Below are 21,109 nucleotides of genomic sequence, written 5' to 3' on the forward strand. Positions count from 1 at the left end.
ACTCCCTTAAATGAGGTAGCTTATTTTAGTTACTTTTCCTCAGCCTTAAAGCATTTCCTCATGTTTAACTGCATCAACACAGAAGACTTGAGACAATGCAATAGTTTTTGCCTATGCCACCATATCCTTTGGATGGGTCACTTCAGCCAGGCAAAAACCATATGCTTGTCACACCAGTTGTTTTGGTGGCCAGAACTGCAGTCTGACATTTAGGTTTACATCAAATACTCCATCACTTGAGCCTGGTACCTTAAACTAAACCCTTCAGAACTCTACCCACTTCAGCATAGACACAGCTTCCTTCTAAACTCAGCAGGTATTTCCGCTATCAAAGAGCCCTGCTCCATCCCAGAAAACATCAGGACTCCAGAGACAGAGGATCTCCTTTTCTGAGTGCCTGAAGTCTGTGGTACTGAGCATTACTTCTTCAAACAAGACATTACCTCTTCTGAAAAAGTGTTGGCAGGAGACATGGACTAAGAGCCAGCTGCTTTCTGACTTGCATCTGTCAAAGTCCCTGGCTCAGGCAGTTCTGTATCAAAGCTTCCAATGCCCCCTTTTTATTCAGGTTCAGATTTAGGAGATGGATCCAGGGAGACTCCGCAGCAGTATGTGGTCAGGGACTCTGTTAAATTAATTCTGCCTCAGAGATTCCATTAGCTCCCCTAATATTGCAATCTGTGCTGCTGTATTAAAACAAGAGATGGAATTCTACAGCTGGCACTTCTCTTCATGAGTGCCAGATATATCACCTGTGTTATGCACATAGGCCTAACTTTTAGTAAGTTTGTGTGCTCAAGTTGCCAGTTCAAACACCTGACCCCAGCTCATAGATGAATAATGTGTGCACACACAACTCTATTTTTCTTGCAGTTATCAGGTGGTTTACACATTCTCTTCTGGAAAATTAGGCCATAGTTTACTAGCAGAAAACAAGTTTCTTCTCTTCATATATTTCCTTCAAGACTATAAAGAAACTTATACCATATAATTAAGCACCTATTCTGAATCTCAAAAAGAGAGGCATTTCAATCCTCCTTTTAGGGTATTCCATCATAATATTGTTACTTGATATGTCATAAGTAATAAACATTAACTATTTTTGTTACTGAATTTAAAAAATAGCCTTTACTAAACCACACTTGCCATTAAGAATTCTAGATTTTCAGCATACTGTTACAGTGATTTTTATAAACTGCTTTTAGAAATTCTAGTTCAAATCTGGTTATATTTTCAAATTAAATGTTAAGTGGTCTATTTATGCCTTCTAGTCAAGAAAGTTCATATAATGTATTTCCCCCATGGGATAATGAGACACTTGTCTGTGATTATATGCAAATATAGAGAAAAGTGTTGGTTATGTCTAGGCAATAGGTATATCACTAGTAATTATAATTCCTGCCCCAAGTAATAGGCCAATCTCATATGCTGACACTTTCCACCATTTCAAAGTGTGATTGTAGTCTGAAAATTGAGTAATATGTACAAAACTTTTTTATTAATTGTTTTTAGATGTGTTCAGAGCAATGTTATCTGACTTAAATGGCAAAATAAAGTTCTATTATCTATCTAATTTATCTAGGTAAGCCCTATAGAGCAGAAAGAGTTGGATTTTATTATTTACTGAATTCCAGTTAGAGAGGCAATCAGTTAAAGCCATGCAAACGTATAGCCCTCAGGTATTACTGAGGACATAATTTGAAGGCAGAGTTTGCACAGATTAATTGAGGATATGATTTACCTTCCAGAATACTTTACTGGTGTTGATGTGTGAGGAGAGAATCTCTTTACTCTCAGATTTAGTTTGCAGAGTTGGAAATTAGAAAGAGAAAACACTTTCTTTAAAGTGAGTACATCTGATGTAGAATAACTGAAACAAACACAGAATCTAAGGGTAAAAATTTTCAATGCACTTTTCAGAGTAGAACTGCACTTTAAACAAACCATAATTAAACATTGTCATAAACAGATAGCTAAGGGTTAATGTCTCTTTCACCTGAAGCACCTGACCAGAGGACCAATCAGGAAACCAGATTTTTTCAACTCTGGGTGGAGGGAAGTTTGTGTCTGGGTCTTTTGTCTGTCTCCCTGCTTTCTCTGAGCTTTGGAGAAGTAGTTTCTGTTTTCTAATCTTCTGTTTCTAAGTGTAAGGACAAAGAGATCAGATAGTAAGTTATATGGTTTCTTTTCTTTGGTATTTGCATGAATATAAGTGCTGGAGTGCTTTGATTTGTATTCTTTTTGAATAAGGCTGTTTATTCATATTTCTTTTAAGCAATTGACCCTGTATTTTGTCACCTTAATACAGAGAGACCATTTGTATGTATTTTTCTTTCTTTTTTATATAAAGCTTTCTTTTTGAGACCTGTTGGAGTTTTTCTTTACTTCAGGGAAATTGAGTCTGTATTCACCAGGGAATTGGTGGGAGGAAGAAATCAGGGGGAGATCTGTGTGTGTTGGATTTGCTAGCCTGATTTTGCATTCCCTCTGAGTGAAGAGGAAAGTGCTTTTGTTTCCAGGACTGGGAACGGAGAGGGGGAGTCACTCTGTTTGGATTCACAGAGCTTGTGTCTGTGTATTTCTCCAGGAGCACCTGGAGGGGGGGAAGGGAAAAAGGATTATTTCCCTTTGGTGTGAGACTCAAGGGATTTGGGTCTTGGGGTCCCCAGGAAAGGTTTTTCAGGGGGACCAGAGTGCCCCAAAACACTCTAATTTTTTGGGTGGTGGCAGCAAGTACCAGGTCCAAGCTGGTAGCTAAGCTTGGAGGTTTTCATGCTAACCCCCATATTTTGGACGCCAAGGTCCAAATCTGGGACTAAAGTTATGACATACATAAAACATAAAAGATAAAAAATAAATAGAACAATATGTCATGTAAGGAAATAATAGTAAGACATTGCATTTATCTCTAATATCCTGCTTTTTATATATAGTGTGATAGACCCAGGCCAGTTGGGTACAGCAGAATAGCAGAAGGCAGATATACTGGCCACTGGGTTAACAGTTTTCTGTTCCCTGATTGACGAGAGCAGGGGCTGCTTCAGGCTAATGAGAATACCTGACTCTAATTAACCTGCAAAGAGTCAGGTGAGGCCATTCAGTTAATGTGACCACCTGACTCTAATTAAGGCCCTGCTGGTACTATAAAAAGGGCTCACTTCAGTCAGACAGAGAGGAGCTAGGGAGCCAGAGGTGAGGAAGTGCGGCTGAAGGACTGGTTACTGAAGACACCTCAGACCATTGTTAAAGGAGCCCTAAGGTAAGGGTGAAGAAGGGAGAAGCAGGAGAGCTGTGGGGAAGTGGCCCAGGGAAATGCAGCAACTCTGGCAGGGAAAGGTTGGCTGCCAACAACTGCTACCATTAGGGTCCCTGGGCCAGAACCCGGAGTAGAGGGCAGGCCCGGGTTCCCCTCAACCCACCACTACAAGAACATCTCCTGGGAGGGAAAGTCAGGCCCCTGTCAGGACAGGAGGCTGAACAGAGACTGTGGGAGTTCTCTCACCAACCTCCTTGCAGGCCTATGATGAAAAGGGCTCAGTAGACTGTAACCCTGGCCCTAGAGAGAGAAGGGCTACGTGGAGGGTCACAGTGAGCCACTGAGGCTAGCATAAACCGCCTAGAAGTGCAGGACCCATGGGAGCAAGGTCAGAGCTCTGCCACAATAGTTATAGATATAAATAAAAATCTTTACATTTCTTTTACAAAATGTGACAACTTAATTTAACTTTTATTGAGCTATCACTTGAGTAATGCATGAAAATAAAAAGTACCAGATTGGTGATCATGCTAAAGTGTTAAAACCTTCTGGATAACTGACTAATAAAACAGATTCATTTTGTAAGTTATTTGTTACTGCAGCCTAGGTGGCTTTAAGCTCTTCCCCAGTCATATTAGTGTTAACATTTAGGAGACATGCTGAAAAAGATGAAGAACTTGCAAAAAAGGTATCTACTTTCAAGCATTGACCTTTCATATTCAGTTAAGTCTTGTTGAAGTCTGTGGCCCTTGTTGCTTGTGGTACAGTAACTTTGATCACTGAAACAGATTTGGAAAGAAACCCATCAGTGCAAGACACTGGATGCAATCTTTTACTTTTGTACCTGGAGTTTATCTAAATAAAATGTCCTTGTTTAAAATTATTGACATTTGAGGATGATGAAGTTATCACATTATATTTTACCAACTTATACTTTTCAGTTTTGAAGCACTGTGTAGCAAACACCAGTAAAGATATGGCATAATGTAACATTATTGAAAGAATTTTATTGTCTTGGTTTGATGAAAGTAACACAGCACTGCCTAATAATTTGTTGAAAGATAATAGTGCTACTCTGTTCAGACCAACATTTTGAAAACAGTCATGTAAATTAAGTTATTTAGGTAAGAATTTTCAGTGAGCACCTAAAAGTAATCATCTAAAACAAAGAAGAGTTGAGCACCCAGAACTTCTATTGAAATGAGATATAGTTTGTTAAAACCTGCCGAAAATCTGGCAAGCTTTCATGTAGGTGCCTAAACATGGAGTTTGGTGCATAACTTAGACATCCATGTGTGAAAGTATTGGCCTTTTTGGTTGCTTTGACAGTAATAAACTTAAATCCAATGTTCTGGGCACTTAATATAAAATGATTTGTGGCTTCAAAACATGCACATAGACAAATATAACTGCAAAAGAAATAACATTTTTGTGTGCAAAAGGCACTTTCCTATTTTTATCCATAATTTTAAGTTTCTATTTTAGGGACATACTCTGTAAGTACAATTTTTAGGCCTTTAAAATTACAGTGTATCCACCACCATTGCTTCACATGCAATAGCTGTGAATTGGTTACCCCTCCATAGTTCTGATTGAGATTACCCTTGCGATTTTTTCGTACTCTGAAAGTGTACGCACATGTTGAAACATACTCTTCTTTTGTATCGTTATTCCTTGCTACCCATATTAAATATAACATCTAAGATACAGTACATTTGATGAAACTATACCCAGATATCAGTACCTATGTATTTCGAGTATCTGTTTGCATGTATTGGAAACATTCCATCTTGAGGCATTAATGAATTGTATAACAATTTATATAATAATTGGTAGGATAATATAAATATTATATTTATAGAATATTCAATTTGGTTTCCTGGCCAATTCATGTGATGCCATGTTCTGTTCTGTTCTGTTCTTGTTGAAACAATTAACAATCACTACAAATATTTCAAGCTTGAGTCTTTCCCACCTTCATCACCTGACCTTAGACATTCTTGTAACTTGTATTGATTTTATTATCCCACTTTCCCCATACAAATGTAACCTGATCACCTTTTATTGATAATATCATTATTATCTTTACAGAGAAATTTGTAGAGTCACAGTGAATATCAAAGCTTATCAACATATACTTCAAAATTACATACAAGGATAACTGTTGCTTTAGCATCTAGACTTGCTTTTTAATAGACTCCCCCCTTAGGACACATTGTTTGACTATCAGAAGACTACCAATTGTAGTTATTTTAAAACACTAAGAACGTAAGAATGGCTGTACTGGGTCAGACCAAAGGTCCATCTAGCCAAGTATCCTGTCTACTGACAGTGGCCAATGCCAGGTGCCCCAGAGGAAGTGAACCTAACAGGTAATGTTCAAGTGATCTCTCTCCTGCCATCCATCTCCACCCTCTGACAAACAGAGGCTAGGGACACCATTCTTTACCCCATCCTGGCTAATAGCCATGAATGGACTTAACCTCCATGAATTTATCCAGTTCTCTCTTAAACGCTGTTATAGTCAGGCAAGGAGTTCCACAAGTTGACTGTGAGTTGCGTGAAGAACTTCCTTTTATTTGTTTTAAACCTGCTGCCTATTAATTTCATTTGGTGACCCCCTAGTTCTTGTATTATGGGAATAAGTAAATAACTTTTCCTTATCTACTTTCTCCACATCACTCATGATTTTATATACCTCTATCATATCCCCCCTTAGTCTCCTCCTTTCCCAGCTGAAGAGTCCTAGCCTCTTTTATCTCTCCCCAATATTCATTTCCATTATATATATGGACTGCCTGAAAGCCAAAATCAAACTGATCATTTCCATTGCAAACTCATGCTTCCCTTTTTAATCTTCCTCATCTACAATTCTATCCACTCCACTCTCCTTACTATTGTCTTCTGTTTACTTCTGTCTTTCCATTGCAGCCAGAATCTGTTCTTTCTACAAAAAAAAAAAACAAAACAAAACAAGAAGTTCATTCAAGCAGGATTTCATCTAGCCTCTAATATCTTTCTAGGCATTTCTATGCCAATTAAAGTAGTATCTGAGCACTGAATACAAAAAATTTCAGAATTGTACAGTGTTTCCACACAGTAACAAATTCTTTCATCCTTATTGGTCAGAATGCTATTGCTAATGTATGTTTGTTTCTAAATGTGACTCTGAAAAAAGATGTCATATTCCTTTACAACCCTCAGGAGAGCTTGCACAAAAAGATAAGAATGCAGTGGAAAAGAGATTATGCTCATGTTCATTCTGAACTCATGCTTACAAGCCCCGTACTCTTGCGCCCTCAGCAAAAAGTGTTCTGCCCTAATCATAGGCTACATAAGTCAGCCTGGATTCTGACCACTAGGTATCACTGCAGCTGTGGATTTCAGCTGTCTTGATTGGGTGTGGATGAAACAGCTAGCTAGGCCTTAACCCACTGAGGGCTTTAAAGATTAGGACCAAGATGTTGAAGCAGATCTAGAAGGAATAGGAATCCAACTGAATAAGTGAAGCACTGGTGTGATGTGCTCTTGTCTGTCTGTTTACTTTAATGGGTGGGCTGGTCTGTGTTGTAATAACTGGAGTTAACATGGGGGTTTTCACATATGACAATCGCTCTCCCCTACCCCAAGCCGAAACCATGCAAGTCTATTTTATGTTGTAATGCATTTCTTGTTGATCTAAAAGTTCAGAACGCAGAAATATACTAACAACTAAATTAATCTGTTAGAGATCTGCATGATATATTATAGAATGCTACACATGAGAATGTCAGAATATCATAATGAATCATCTGACTTCAAATTTTAGCTAGTAGTTGGAGGAATTTTGAGATTCACACTGTTCAAGTATGTACATACATATATATTCTGAAATATTATTCTAGTATGGAATATCTCAGATAGTGTTTTCTAAAATATTACACCATTTATATGGGGGGGGGTTGTTGTTGCAAAGCTCAGTTCTAGTGGTTTGTCTTCTATTAATGCATTTTTTTTTTAAAGTGGAAGTTGTGGTATTGTTGCCTCTTTGTTTAAAAATAAAAACTCCCTCCCTCTTCCCCCCACTCCATGGCCAAAGGACTGCCAAGCTGGGTAAGAAGGATTTCTAGTCTCAATATGAAATTATACTTGCTTCTGTGACCATCGCTAATCAAACCCTGATATGTAGAGTTTATTGCAGACATATAATCATTCTTTATTTAAAATTAAATAGTTAATACTTTGTATCTATGATGATGTAATAAACGAAAATATATATTTCAAGTGTTTTTAAGTCACTTATCACTTTGGTATCTAAGCACCAGTATTTTACTTGTTTGGTTTTTTTATTTCATTAAGTCATTTTTATGTATTTTGTGTTCTAGGCATATTGCATACAGTAAACAACTCTAACAAAATAAGTAAACATATTTTAAAAATCAGAGCTCTGAATCCTTCCCAACAGGCAGCATGACTTGTCTCATTACCTCCCTCCCATCCATATTCATTCCTCCTCCCCCCAGGAAGACCTGTCATAACATGCAAATATTCCAGCATGTCCTAAAGGTCACCACATTTGAGACTTAATGATCCAGTGTTGGAAGGCAGTTCCAAAACCAAGGGCAGCTAATTCAAAATGCACTTCCCCTCATCCTCTCCCAGTTATATCAGTGGTCAAGCAGCTCCAATGTGTCAACTGATCTCTACCGCTGCTATATCCTTTGGAGAGGTGGTTGTTTCTCAGGAAGACTGTATCTAAATTATCTAGACCCTTTCAGGTTTTTTTTTTTTTAAAGTTCAGGTTTAAAAAACCCTACAAAATTCTAGGCATTTGCTGCTACAGTATAAGCATTTCAGCATCTCGTCTGTCATGTTTATGTTGTAAGAAACTGGTTCTTCACTCTTTTGTCCTTGTAAGTAGTCTGCACATCTTTGCAAAACTGATGTAAATGTCAAGGTCTCAAACCATCTATTATATCAGAATAGTAGAATTTTACACTCAGTTTGCCAAGTGTAAATGGCTACACTCAGAGCAAGAAAATGGAAAATCAAACTCTAAATTTTCAGAGCTTGGAACTCAGTGTTCAGTCTTTTATAGCACCAGACCTGTTTGTTGGCACTTAACAAAAATGAATGTTAATTTGCAGGTTTGAGGTCTAGATATTTACATGTAAAATAATCCCATGTCATTGACTGAATACACTGAAGAATTATAATATTTCCTGCTGATACCAGAAACCACACAATGTAATTTGAGCAGTACTTTGTAACATATTTACTGTACTGGCTCCCACAGACAGCCCCTAAAGACTGTGGCTTCTCCCACATGGAAGGAAAGGATCCTTGTTTTAGGAAGCAACTCGATAGAGAAGATCAGGGTGGGGTATGCTTCCTGCTTGCAAAGAGAGCATAGCTGTTTGGTAACAGTAACCAGCAGCAGCCAGGGAGCTGCCTCTCTGTCCTATTGCAGTAATAAACAGATGTAGTTCTGTTGTTTATTGAGCTCATGCCTGCATCATTATTCCTAAAGCTCTGGCTGACTGTGCTAACCCATCAATAAGTAGATCATAAGGTCATGTAACAATATTAAGTAAAAAAAAAAATTAAATAGCTTTGTCTATTGTGCAGTCAAATATGAAGAGAGCCTTGTGTACATGAAATAAGAGGACACATTGGTAGGAAACTAACAGTAAGATTTGAGAATAATTTTTTTTCTTTTATTTAAATTATCTTCCAGTGGTAGAATAAATATAGTGCTAGAATTAACAAATTAGACATGACAAAACAATGGTTGTGATCATAGGGTATCAGCAACATAGAATAAAAATGTAGATCTTAGTCTATAAAATGTTATTGTGTTTTAAATTGCTACTATATGTATACAGAAAGAGGAAAAGTCAGTAGTGCAGTGTATTATTTAGGATAAAAATGAGCTGCCAGATTGCTTCCATAAAATAAGTTCTTCTTCGAGTGCTTTCTCATGTGTATTCCACAGTAAGTGTGCATGTTCGCCATGTGTACCAGTACCTGAAGTTTTTCCCTTAGCAGTACTCGCAGGAGGAGCGCTGCTGCGACCCCTGGAGTGGCACCTCTATAGCGTGCTAAAAGGTGAGCCGTGCTGTCCCTCCCACACACACCCTCAGTTCCTTCTTGCCACCAGTGACGGTGCATCAAAACTACCTGCTCCAGCTTTGCTGCAGCTCGTCCCAGAGCTCGTTTTGTCGTTAATAGTACCTGTGTGTGTTAGTTAGTTAGTTAGTGTTTAAATCGTGCGAGTCTTGCAGGCGTTCGATGCCCAGAAGTGACCCACACACCAACTGTTTCTGCTGCCTGGGTGACTCTTCCAACAACAACCGCTGTAAGATCTGCAGGTCCTTTAAACTCAGGATGAAAAAAGAGAGAGACATTAGACTTCGGGCCCTTCCCATGGAGTCGGCACTGGCTCCAACCCTGGTACACCAAGTGGAATTTGTACCTGGCACTTCGTCTTCGGTGTGTGGCGATCTCCCTGCAACTTCTGGTGGCCGGCACCGCGCCTTGTCGAAGAAGCAGAAAAAGGCTCCATCTTCTCAGAAGCGTAGAGAGAAAATGGGGTGAGGCTAGACCTCTGTTGAGCAGCCCCAGTTCCCCCGTGGACCCTAGAACTCTGACTCAGGTCGAGCGGAGCAGCCCAGTTGCATCAACTCAGGCCTCTCCGGATGCCTTTGACGCTGGAGGCCCTGCAGGCGGCCAAGGACATTATGACTCTGCAGGTGCCCAGGGCACCCCCGGCCACTTCTCTAGAGGCAAGCTGCCCTGGGCTCTCCACAGTCGACACCATCCTGGCACAGATCCTGGTCAGAGGACCGCTCTCGGGCCTGCTCGCCGCTCAGTGTTCTGTCAGGACACAGTTCCCAGCCACCGCTTTCATTACCCACCAGGTTGTCTGGTCGGCTGCCATCGGAGTGGAGCTCCAGGTACTGCTCCACACCAAGTAGAGTGTATTGACGGGACAGGCACAGACACCATAGACGCTCCCGTTCTCGGTGGAGCTACCGAAGGTGCTGCTGACACGGGCGCCACTGCTGGTCAGGCTCCAGCTCTCTTGCCTCGAGGCACCGTGCCCATGACTCCCAGCAGGGATGGCCAGCTCTGCGTCACCGCAGATCCAGGCATCGCAGTGTCTCAAGGAGCAGCAGCTCGAGACGGCACCGTTCCTCGACGTCGGAGTCCTGGTCCCGTGGCAGATATCGTTCTTGGTACCACCGCTCATACCACTCCCACGGTACTGATAAGTCATTGGTAACCCTGACCTCGACCTACACGCAGCCCACTGTGACCCAACCAGGCGATCCGAACCAACTGGTGCTACCAGTGCTGCAGCAGAGTCTGTGGCAAGGGCCTTCATGGCAAGGCCAGTGGTGCCAGTGGCCCCCAAGTCCCCCATGCACGCCCAGCCAGGCCCTCAGTCGATAGCAGTGGCATTGGTGCTCCCTCAGCCGCACTATCCAGACCTCCGAGAGAGAGATCGGTGGGTCATGGTTCCTCGGTACCGCACGAGGAGTCTGACCAAGGGGTGGATCCTGCCGCACTGGTTGACGTGCAGAGCCCCATACCAGCCCTCTCCTGTGCACTAGATGACAAGATTGCAGCACCACCGCCCTCCGCACCGCAAGAGGACTTCAGGGCTCATCAAGAGCTACTGTCACTAGTAGCGTCCAGTCTCCAACTCCGAGCTGAGGAGTTGGAGGGGCCCTCGGACTCGCTGTTCAACGTGCTCTCATCCGCGGTACCAGGCAGAGTGGCTCTCCTGCTGCACAAAAGGGTGGCTAACATCTCCAATGCTCTTTGGTGAACACCGGCCTCCCTTGCGCTGGTATCGAAAAAGGCAGAGCACTAATATTTCATGCCCACGAAAGGACACAAATGCCTCTGTACCCACCCGGCCCCCAACTCCCTAGTAGTGGAGTCTATCAATCTTAGAGAAAGACAGGGTCAACCAGGACCCACACCTAAAAATGAAGACTCTGAAAGACTGGACTCATTTGACAGGAAGCTTTATTTGTCAGCCAGCTTCCAGCTCCGGGTGGCCAACCACCAGGCACTCCTCAGTCGCTATGAGTTTAACCTGTAGGAATCAAGACAAGATTTTGAGCCCTTCCTTCCAGAGCATGAAATGAAGGATTTTAAGGCACTGGTGGAGAAGGGCACCGCTGCCACAAAGGATGCTCTGCAAGCGGCGTCAGATGCAGCTGACACGGCTGCTTGGTCCATAGCCCTGGCTGTGTCTATGTGCAGGGCATCGTGGCTTCTGCTGTCTGGGCTCCCCACGGAGGCACAATCTGTGATGCAGGATCTTCCCTTTGACGGCAAGGACCTGTTCGCAGAACAAACAGACGTGAGGCTCCATGGTATGAAGGACTCATGTACTACCCTTCAAACCCTCGGGCTCTATGTTCCGCCCAAGGAAAAATATAAGCCGCAAACTTCCATCCAGCCGCAATACAAACCCGCCTACAAGAGGTCCAGAACCCAAAAGAGGCGACCTCAGAGACAGTCTTGCTCTGCCCCACAGCCTGGGCCCTCCAGGGGCAAGCAGCAGGGAAAGAAGTGGTTTTGACTGGTTGCAGAAGGATACCCGGGTGGCCCCTGAGAGGACCTTCCTACCAATAAAGTTTGCCTTCAGCAACCGCTTCTCTGCATTCCTTGCGGAATGGTCCCGAATAACATTGGACCAATGGGTCCTCAGCACCATTTCCAAGGGTTACACGCTACAATTTGTTTCATCCCTACCCTCCTACCCACCTCCCTTCACATATACCATTACATATACCCCTGTTACAGTAGGAAGTGTCAGCTCCTCAGCTTGGGACCGGTGGAAAAGGTTCTATGGGAGTTCTGGGGGAAAGGGTTTTACTCCCATTACTTCCTTATCCCCAAAGCAAAAGGGGGACTCAGGCCCATTCTAGATTTGCGAGACCTCAACCAGTTCATGGCAAAATGCTGGTTCTGCATTGTCTCTCTGGCATGTATCATACCCTCTCTGGACCGTGGCTATTGGTATGGGGCTCTGGACCTTCAAGACGCATACTTCCATGTCCATATATTCAAGGAACACAGATGCTTCCTCCATTTCCTAGTGGGACAGGACCACTACCAATTTATGGTCCTCCCATTTGGCCAGAGTGTTCACAAAAGTGTATGGCAGTAGTAGCAGCCTACCTCAGACACTGAGGGATACAGATATGTCCTTACTTGGATGACGGGCTACTCAAGGGCAGCTCGCAACTGCAGGTACAGAACCACATGGACCTGCTCTTGGCTACGTGTGCCAACCTAGGCCTCTTCGTGAATGAGGCCAAGTCGACATTGGTTCCAGTGCAGTACATAGAATTGGCGGGACTGCCTGACAAATATGCTCCAGTGAATTCCCTTCTGGGACCCTACCCCATCACTAGACCTAGTGTCCGATGCGTCAGACTTGGGCTGGGGGGCCCATGTACGGAACTCACAGATCCAAGGAATGTGGTCAGCTGCAGAGCCATCCCTTCACATAAACGTCAGGGAACTCAGGATGATATGCTTAGCCTGTGTGGCATTCAGCTCACAGCTATGCAGCAAGGTGGTCAGAGTTCTCACAGACAACACCGCCATGATGTTTCACATTAACAGGCAAAGAGGGAAGCCCTCAGCCTCTGGGAGTTCTATATAGCTCAAGACATCTCCCTGAAGGCTTTCCACCTGCCAGATATCAACAACACACAGGCCGATTGCTTGAGTGGGGTTTTCTCCTCCCAACACGAGTGGTCACTCCACTCGGAGGTCACTCACTAGCTCTTCTGAGCATGGGGCACTCCCCAAGTGGACCTGTTTGCGATGTGACAGAACCACCGTTGCCCCAGTTTCTGTTCCAGGGGAGGGGGTGGGGAGGAACGTGATCTCAGATGCCTTCCTCCTGTCACGGTCAGGTCAACTCCTTTATACCTTTTCCCCATTTCCCCTCATCGGCAAGGTCCTGGAGAAAGTAGAAACAGACAAGGCACGCATCCTCCTGATCCCCCCAGCCTGGTCCCAGCAACATTGGTGCAGGACTGTCCTGGGCTTGCTGGTGGCCCCTCCGTGGCTATTGATGCTCCTTCCAGACCTACTCTCCCAGGACCAGGGCTGCCGCCTCCACCCCAACCTGGCCGCCCTCCATTTGACAGCATGACTGCTCAATGGCTAGATGCAGAGAAGGCAAGGTGTTCTGAAGGGGTCAGTCATGTCCTCCTAGAAGCAGGAAGCCATCCACGTGCCAAGCCTACCTTGTCAAGTGGTCCCTTTTCTCCAGGTGGGTGGGCAAGCGGGGTACTTCCCCGATGGCTGCCTCACTCCCACTTATCCTTGATTACCTTCTTCATCTTAGAACTCAGGGCCTGGCACCTTCCTCCATCAGGGTGCACCTGGTGGCTATTTCAGCTTTCCATCCGCCGGTCTAGGGCTGCTCGGTTTTCTCCCACACCATGACAGGGTGTTTCCTCAAGGGACTTGATCGGTCCTTTCCTTATGCTGGAACCCTGGTTCCTCAGTGGGATCTAAACTTGGTGTTATCCTGTCTCACGGGGCCCCCATTCTGACCCTTTGGCCACATGCTCATGATCTCATCTTTCATGGAAGGTAGCCTTCCTCGTGGCTATCGTGTCAGCCCAGTGGGTCTTGGAGCTCAGGGCCCTGATCCGCAACCCCCCACATGGTCTTTCACAAGGACAAAGTGCAGCTCCGCCCATACCCTGCATTCCTTCCTAAGGTGGTCTCCGCCTTTCAAATGGACCAGGACATCTTCCTGCGTGTCCTCTGCCCCAAGCCTCATGCCTCTAATGAGGAACACCATCTCCATGTGCTTGCTGTGCGCAGGGGGCTCGTGTTCTATCTGGATCCGACTAAGCCATTCTGCAGGTCCTCGCAACTCTTTGTTGCTTCAGCTGAGTGCATGAGGATTCAACCAATCTCCATCCAGAGGCTTTCCTGGTGGATTAAATTGTGCATCTACACATGCTACGATCTAGCACGGGTTCCCTTACCACCTATCGTGAGGGCACATTCGACAAGGGCCCAGGCCTCGTCAGCTGCCTTAGTGGCCCATGTCCCTATCCAGAACATCTGTAGAGCCACTACCTGGTCCTCAGTGCACACATTCACGTCGCATTATTCGATTGTCTCCCACGCCAGGGATGACACTGGTTTCGATAGGGCTGTGAACTCTTACCCACCTCCATCAGACATAGCTTGCAATCACCTACTGTGGAATACACATGAGCAAGCACTTGAAGAAGAAAGGACAGTTACCTGTTCTGTAACTAGTGTGGGGGGGAGCGCAAAGCTCCCCTTACAGCACTATAGAGGGGCCACTCCAGGGGTCACAGCAGTGGTGGACATGGTGAGTACGTACACCTACTGTGGAATAGATATGAGCAACACATCTCAAAGAACGCCAGTTATGGAACAGGTAACTGTCCTATTATTTCATGTTACTCATACTTGTTAAAATCAATGTTAATTGCTTTAATGAAATAGGGACAATTAAAAGTATATCAGTAAAATTGACCCCTTCTGATAGCAAGTATTTTACATGTACAGAAGGGATTTGTTTTTTTCTGTATTCATGTGATAACAAGTCAGCATCATCACCATTGTTTAACAACACTATCTCTTGAAGGCTGTTTCCTTGAATCCCCACTGTTCCTTTTTCCTTGCAATTTAGCTCACCCTGGAGATGGGCCGAAGTAGGGTATATGTACATTTCTATACATAAAAAGTGCAGCTGAACTCTCCTCTGTGTGTGTGTGTGTGTGTGTGTGTGTGAGAGAGAGAGAGAAACTTAGGCTATTGGCCCATTTCTTGCCTTTTTTAAAAAAATAAAAATGATTTTATTATGTGTAAGAAACCAAAAATATTATTTTGTGAGAAATGTAGTTTAGTTTGATGATTTGATAAAATAGTTAATACTGTATTAGCAAATATACCGTAATATATTTTGTAAACATAATGAAGTCTTAGTCTACTACACTCTACTAAAATTTTAATGAGAAGTAGGAGACATTCACCATTTATTGTGCATGTTTAGGCCCCAGTCCTGCAAATGCTTAAAATACAGGAGACATCCCACTGAATGAGATGAGAGTGCTCATGTGAATAAAGGCACACTAGAATTGTAGGACTGGAACAGACAGTGAGGTGAGTCCAGTCCCCTGTCACGAAACGTGCTTCAGTGTTTTTTGCAGGAACGGGACCATACATTGTGTGGATCAAAGTCCACTGCAGATATTTTCTTTTTGAATTAGGAATGTATTTGGTATACTTTTGTCTGCTAAGTTTGTAAAAGTCACAAATGTCACAACTGAGAGATTTAAACATGTACACAGAGAAGACCTTACTTTTCTCCTCCGTTTTTCAAAAACACTTTAAAATTTAGTTTTTCTTGTTGTTATTAGAAGGTGCCTGGGGATAGTTTTTTGTTTGCCATGCGAAGAGAGAGCTGGGATCAAATTGGTCTCCATTTGTTCCCCTGGCTGCATATAGTCATGTGGACTATAGGTTAGTTAGGCTACTGCTATCATTGGATAGCTGAGCAGGAATAACTGTTAGCTTGGATCTGTAATTATAGTCAGCCTCGTATGTAAGTAGCAATGTGAAGAGCAATACAAATGTCCTTTTTTATGCTATTTAACACAGCAGACGGCCGGCTCTAGACATTCTGCCGCCCCAAGCTCGACATCATGTCACGTGGAGCGCTCTGCCAGTCGCTGGTCCCGCGGCTCTGGTGGATCTCCTGCAGGCGTGCCTGCGAAGGGTCTGCTGGTCCCGCGGCTTCGGTGGAGTCGCGGGATCAGCGGACCCTTCGCAGGCATGCCACCGAAGGTGGCCTGCCTATCGCCCTCCCAGCGACCAGCAGAGCATCTCCCACGGCATGCTGCCCCAAGCACGCACTTGGCCTGCCAGGGCCTGGAGCCGCCCCTGACAGCAGAGCAAATAATGATGGTTTCAGAATCAATTTAGTTTAATTCAACTTAATCATTAACTATTCTGAAGTTAACTGAAAAATGTTAGTATTGCCTTCCCTTCTTTGACATTTCTAAGTCTTGGGCTAGTTAGAGTTTCTTGGCTGGCTTGTCAAAAACCTACAGAATATAGATTGGCTTGTGTTGTGCCTTACTGTAAAATCATAAAGCCCGATCTTCTAAGATCAGTCATTTTCTCTTGTTAGAAAAAAATGGTTTTTACTTGGGTTGGGGAAAATCACTGTTAAATATGAACTTCTTAACCAAACTAAAGCAAAAATGAATATTTGAACATATATAATGACTTTTAAAGAATAGCAGGTAGCCATTCACTGAGTAACAATTATTTTATATCTTATGGGCTATGCATTTTATCATAATAACATCAGCCGAAATTTAGTCAGTTTGAATAAAGGCATTTTTTGTAGTTGAAGCAGCAGCATTTTTTGTTTTTCTTTTGAGTTTGAAATCATTTGGGGCCTTAACATCGATAGTGTACATTCAGAATTTTTTTTTAAAAAGTGAAAGCTATAAAATATGAGAGGTAATACTGGCTCCCCTTGGCATCTTGCCATTGACTTCAATGAGCCAGGGTTTTACCCTGGTGCTATAAAAATGTGTTTGAGTTTTGATGAGTATATAATTATTTCAAAAAAGTAATATGACAAGCTGATTTCACTGTCTGGCTATAGCCCTTTTGTTTTGTTTCAGTTAGTGGTATTGTTCACTATCCCTCAACTTTTGACTTACATGTAATTTTGTAACAACAGCTAGTTTTGTATTGAAAACATACTAAAAATGTTCAATGAGTTACTTTGTTTAAAAATAAGTCCACAAAATAGGATATTTTCAAGTCATTATTGGGCTATATATAAAAAACATCAAATTTTGAGTAGATTTGCTCTTTGAACTGTGTTTCCATATCTAATATATGTATCTTATTTTATTTATTGTAAGTGTTTTAGCATACCACATAGAGAAAAGAGACAGCCCAAACACTATACAGAGAAACTCTCAATATGAACAAACAAAAATGGATAGAAAACTTTAACCTTCTGAGTTTGTCAAGGTTTCTTTTTTTCTTTTTTCTTTGGGGTGGGAGGAACTAAAGTAAATAAGCCAAATACAAAGGGAGAATATCATGACCACATTGGAGCGCATGTCAATGTTATTCAATTGTTGTGCCTTGAGAGAACAAGTGCAAGTTGCCTTTCTCAGCAAGGATGATCCTCCTTCCTTCCCCCCCTCCTCACTCTTCTTCACCCTCTAGATATGAGAGTAGATGCTAAATACAATGCCCACTGTGAGACTGGGAAAGGATGTAGACTTTTTCAAGGATTCAGTAAAATTCTTTTGTATAAGCTAAGGAGTATGAGAACACATTGTTTTCAGGTAAGATGGTATTGGGAGACCTACTTTAACTGAAGGGATGTGCAGCATTTAGTGCTTCTGTGAAATGAGTGCCGATGGCTGTGTATGTGAGGTCAGTCATGTGGGAAACTAAAATATCTTGTGATAAGGAGGTATAGAAGTGGCAGCATCTTCAGTGGGTTGAAGATTCTGTGAATTTTGTAGCCTATGAAATGGTGTGTGATAGTCTGTTAATATTTTGTCAAAGTTCCACATCCTTTCTCAAGCCTCCTGTTTTTTCACTTGACGTTTGAATATCTGTTAAAGCCGTGTTCAGACATATCCCTGAACTCTCCCCAGTCAACAAGTGATCTTCAAAGAAGATGGACACACGCACACTCGTGTTGATCGGTGTTAGTAGTTGCCAAGTGCTATCTATTACTCATCCCTCCCATCATTTAAATTGCAATGGGATGAAGAACTTGAAACTGCTCAGGTGGATGAAGCTTGTAAATTAAATTTCAAAATATGTGGGATTTCCAATTCATGGGTGGCCAATCAAGTATAGCAGTTTTCATATATAGGGTGGACCTAGGCATTAGCTGTGCTTTTCAGATGGGTTGCTTTTAATAATGGTTTATAAAAATTTAACTTTAGAAGTATATTTCTTCTGCAAGCATTACACTATTTATGCATTATTTTGCAAGACAGGTTTTATTTTAATTCTCACACACATACTAAATCATGTCATTTTCAACATTTTTCACAGCCTTGATGATGATGATTTATTTTTGTTTCTTACTCTCATTTTGCAGAGTTACATACATGGGAGCAGTCAGGCTCAATTTGTTGCAGAATCCCATATCATACTACTACTGAGTATCCTTCAGAAACCGATGGGTAGAACAAGGCATGCTAAATCAGAGTATGCTATTATATGAAATTGCTCTGACAGTGAATATCATTGAAGCTTTGAACAGGTATTGCATTTTCACTTTATTTACTATATGATTAAGCAGATACCTAGTGTTGCTGCTGTTTACTGTTGAGGAGTGCTGTCTCGTACTGTGTGTCTATTTAACTGCCAACTCTAACAATCTACCTGGTACAGTACTATTTTATATTTTCCTTCCTTTTCTATCGTTAAATCAGCAGCAGAATTTTTTTCTTTTCTTTTCTCTTTGTATTGTCTGCTAATTTTAAAACTATTTTGTCTCAGCTTTCAGCTCTGTTAAATGTTGAGGAGAATATACGTGTTTTCTAGTTTGGAAAAATAGGAAAAATATTTATGAAAATAGATTATCCTTCCAGAGCTCTTTCTATGGAAAAGACACACCTGACTAGACATTTCCTTGTTTGCACTAACTTCTCCTTCAATTCCAGTGGTGATAAATGGCCCACTACAGTTCGCATTAATGTCAAGAGGAAGACTCTGAGTAACTTGAGTGGGAGTTAGATGAAGACCTGCATGAACATTTCTGTAAAGATAAACTTGTGATTTCTCTAAACCCTTTTTCTGATCGTGTTATGCTCACTCAGTGAAAGCTGTAACACGTGACTAATCACAGTTACCTTTCTCACGTGGGTGGGACAGGGAGGTGGAAAAGAAACAAATTCCCCAGACTGTGGAGCAGCAGCCAAAACCTTAGGGTTTGGTAATCACTTTGCTCCCTCCCATATTTGGAGGATTTAGTAAGTGGATCCACACTGATGACCCTGTCCTATAGATTCCAAAGCACTCTTCATGTTTGGGAAGATGGGCCCAGTGGTGCTGGGACAATTTTTATAGCGCTGAAAGTGGAAACCATGTCTTTGGGTTGTTGTTACTACTTCATACTAGAGGCTACAGCAGCACTGCCAGCACCCCTAGTTCCAGCATCTATGGGTGGGCCCCCACAAGCATACTTCACCCCCTACACAGTGATCCACTGTCTGGACTCCCCACTCCGTGCAGTGAAACCATATCAGTTTTCCTGTCTATTGGGTCTTAGGTGTCCCATAGATGGGAAGGGGAAGATTTAGCCACCAAGTCCTGATCTTAGGCACGCTGAAGTCAATGGGAGACTTTCAATTAACTCATTGGTCTTTGCATCAGGCCCTAAGTGCATCAGATAACTATGCATCAAGGTGAGAATATATCCTTTTGAATAGATAAAAGCATTTTTATGTGTTCTTAATTTCTAAATTTGGCATTTTTGTTTTTAATATAAGGTTTTCAAAAGGTTTAAAGATGAATAAATGTACTGGAAATGTACACATTGAAGATCAAATCAAGAGTTTTTTTCTGATTCACAGCTTCTCTCCTCATTCATAACAAATAAGTGATGCCTCTCACTTTTGGAATTTGGAGGTGATGTTATTGCTGGAGAATTCAGGACTGAGCCCTGCCCTTCAGCTCAGTCCACTGGAAATTCTGCCTCTAGTGGTGGAACAAGATGGCAGTTCAACAGTGCTGGAGTTCTTTAAAAAAAAAAAAGTGTCAGAATGCAGGGCAGTGGAATGCCTCAGGAGGAAGCAGAAGAGAACAGGGGATCATGGGAGGAGCTGAGAGGAAGATAGGGCACTGGGGGAGGACCAGGTGTCATAAACAGATAGCTAAGGGTTAACGTCTCTTTCACCTGGAAAGAAGTAATCTGAAACACCTGACCAGAGGACCAATCAGGAAACAAGACTTTTTCAAATCTGGGTGGAGGGAAGTTTGTGTGTGAGTCCTTTGTTCTTGGTCTTGTGCCCATCTCCCTCTCGGCTATGGGAAGGATTTCTCTATTTCCTGCTTTCTAATCTTCTGTTTCCCAGTTGTAAGTACAAAAAGATAGGTTTGTTTTTTTGTAGTTACATGTGTATAGTTGCTGGAGTGTTTTGAATTGTATTCTTTTTGAATAAGGCTGTTTATTCATATTAAGCAATTGACCCTGTATTTGTCACCTTAATACAGAGAGACCATTTTTATGTATTTTTCTTTCTTTTTACATAAAGCTTTCTTTTTAAGACCTGTTGGAGTTTTTCTTTAGTGGGGAACTCCAGGGAATTGAGTCTGTGCTCACCAGGGAATTGGTGGGAGGAAGAAGTCAGGGGGAAATCTGTGTGTGTTAGCCTGACTTTGCATTCCCTCTGGGTGAGGGGGGAAGAGAGATTAGCTCTCGGTACTTCTGTTTACCAAGGCTGGAAACGGGGAGGGTGGAATCCCTCTGTTTAGATTCACGGAGTTTGCTTCTGTTTATCTCTCCAGGAACCCAGGGAGGGAATACCTGGAAGGGAGAAGGGAAGGGAAATGGTGAGACTCAAGGAATTTGGGTCTTGGGGTCCCCAGGGAAGGTTTTTGGGGGGACCAGAGTGCCCCAAAACACTCTAATTTTTTGGGTGGTGGCAGTTTTACCAGGTCCAAGCTGGTAACTAAGCTTGGAGGTTTTCATGCTAACCCCCATATTTTGGACGCTAAGGTCCAAATCTGGGACTAGGTTATGATAGGAGTGGCAGCGTTTGTGGGAAAGATAGAATCCAGAAGCCA

General features: G+C 42.6%; 1 protein-coding gene across 1 annotated transcript in view; it reads left to right on the forward strand.

The window, feature by feature from the left end:
* The window catches only part of TUSC3 (tumor suppressor candidate 3), a 285,011-nt gene that overhangs the window by 215,942 nt on the left and 47,960 nt on the right, over positions 1 to 21,109 (forward strand). Inside the window, 1 exon segment of the mRNA XM_030565064.1 lies at positions 18,417 to 18,480. Within this exon segment, the coding sequence (XP_030420924.1) occupies positions 18,417 to 18,480 (64 nt within the window).

Source organism: Gopherus evgoodei, chromosome 5, assembly GCF_007399415.2.
Source record: "Gopherus evgoodei ecotype Sinaloan lineage chromosome 5, rGopEvg1_v1.p, whole genome shotgun sequence".
Classification (NCBI taxonomy): domain Eukaryota; kingdom Metazoa; phylum Chordata; order Testudines; family Testudinidae; genus Gopherus; species Gopherus evgoodei.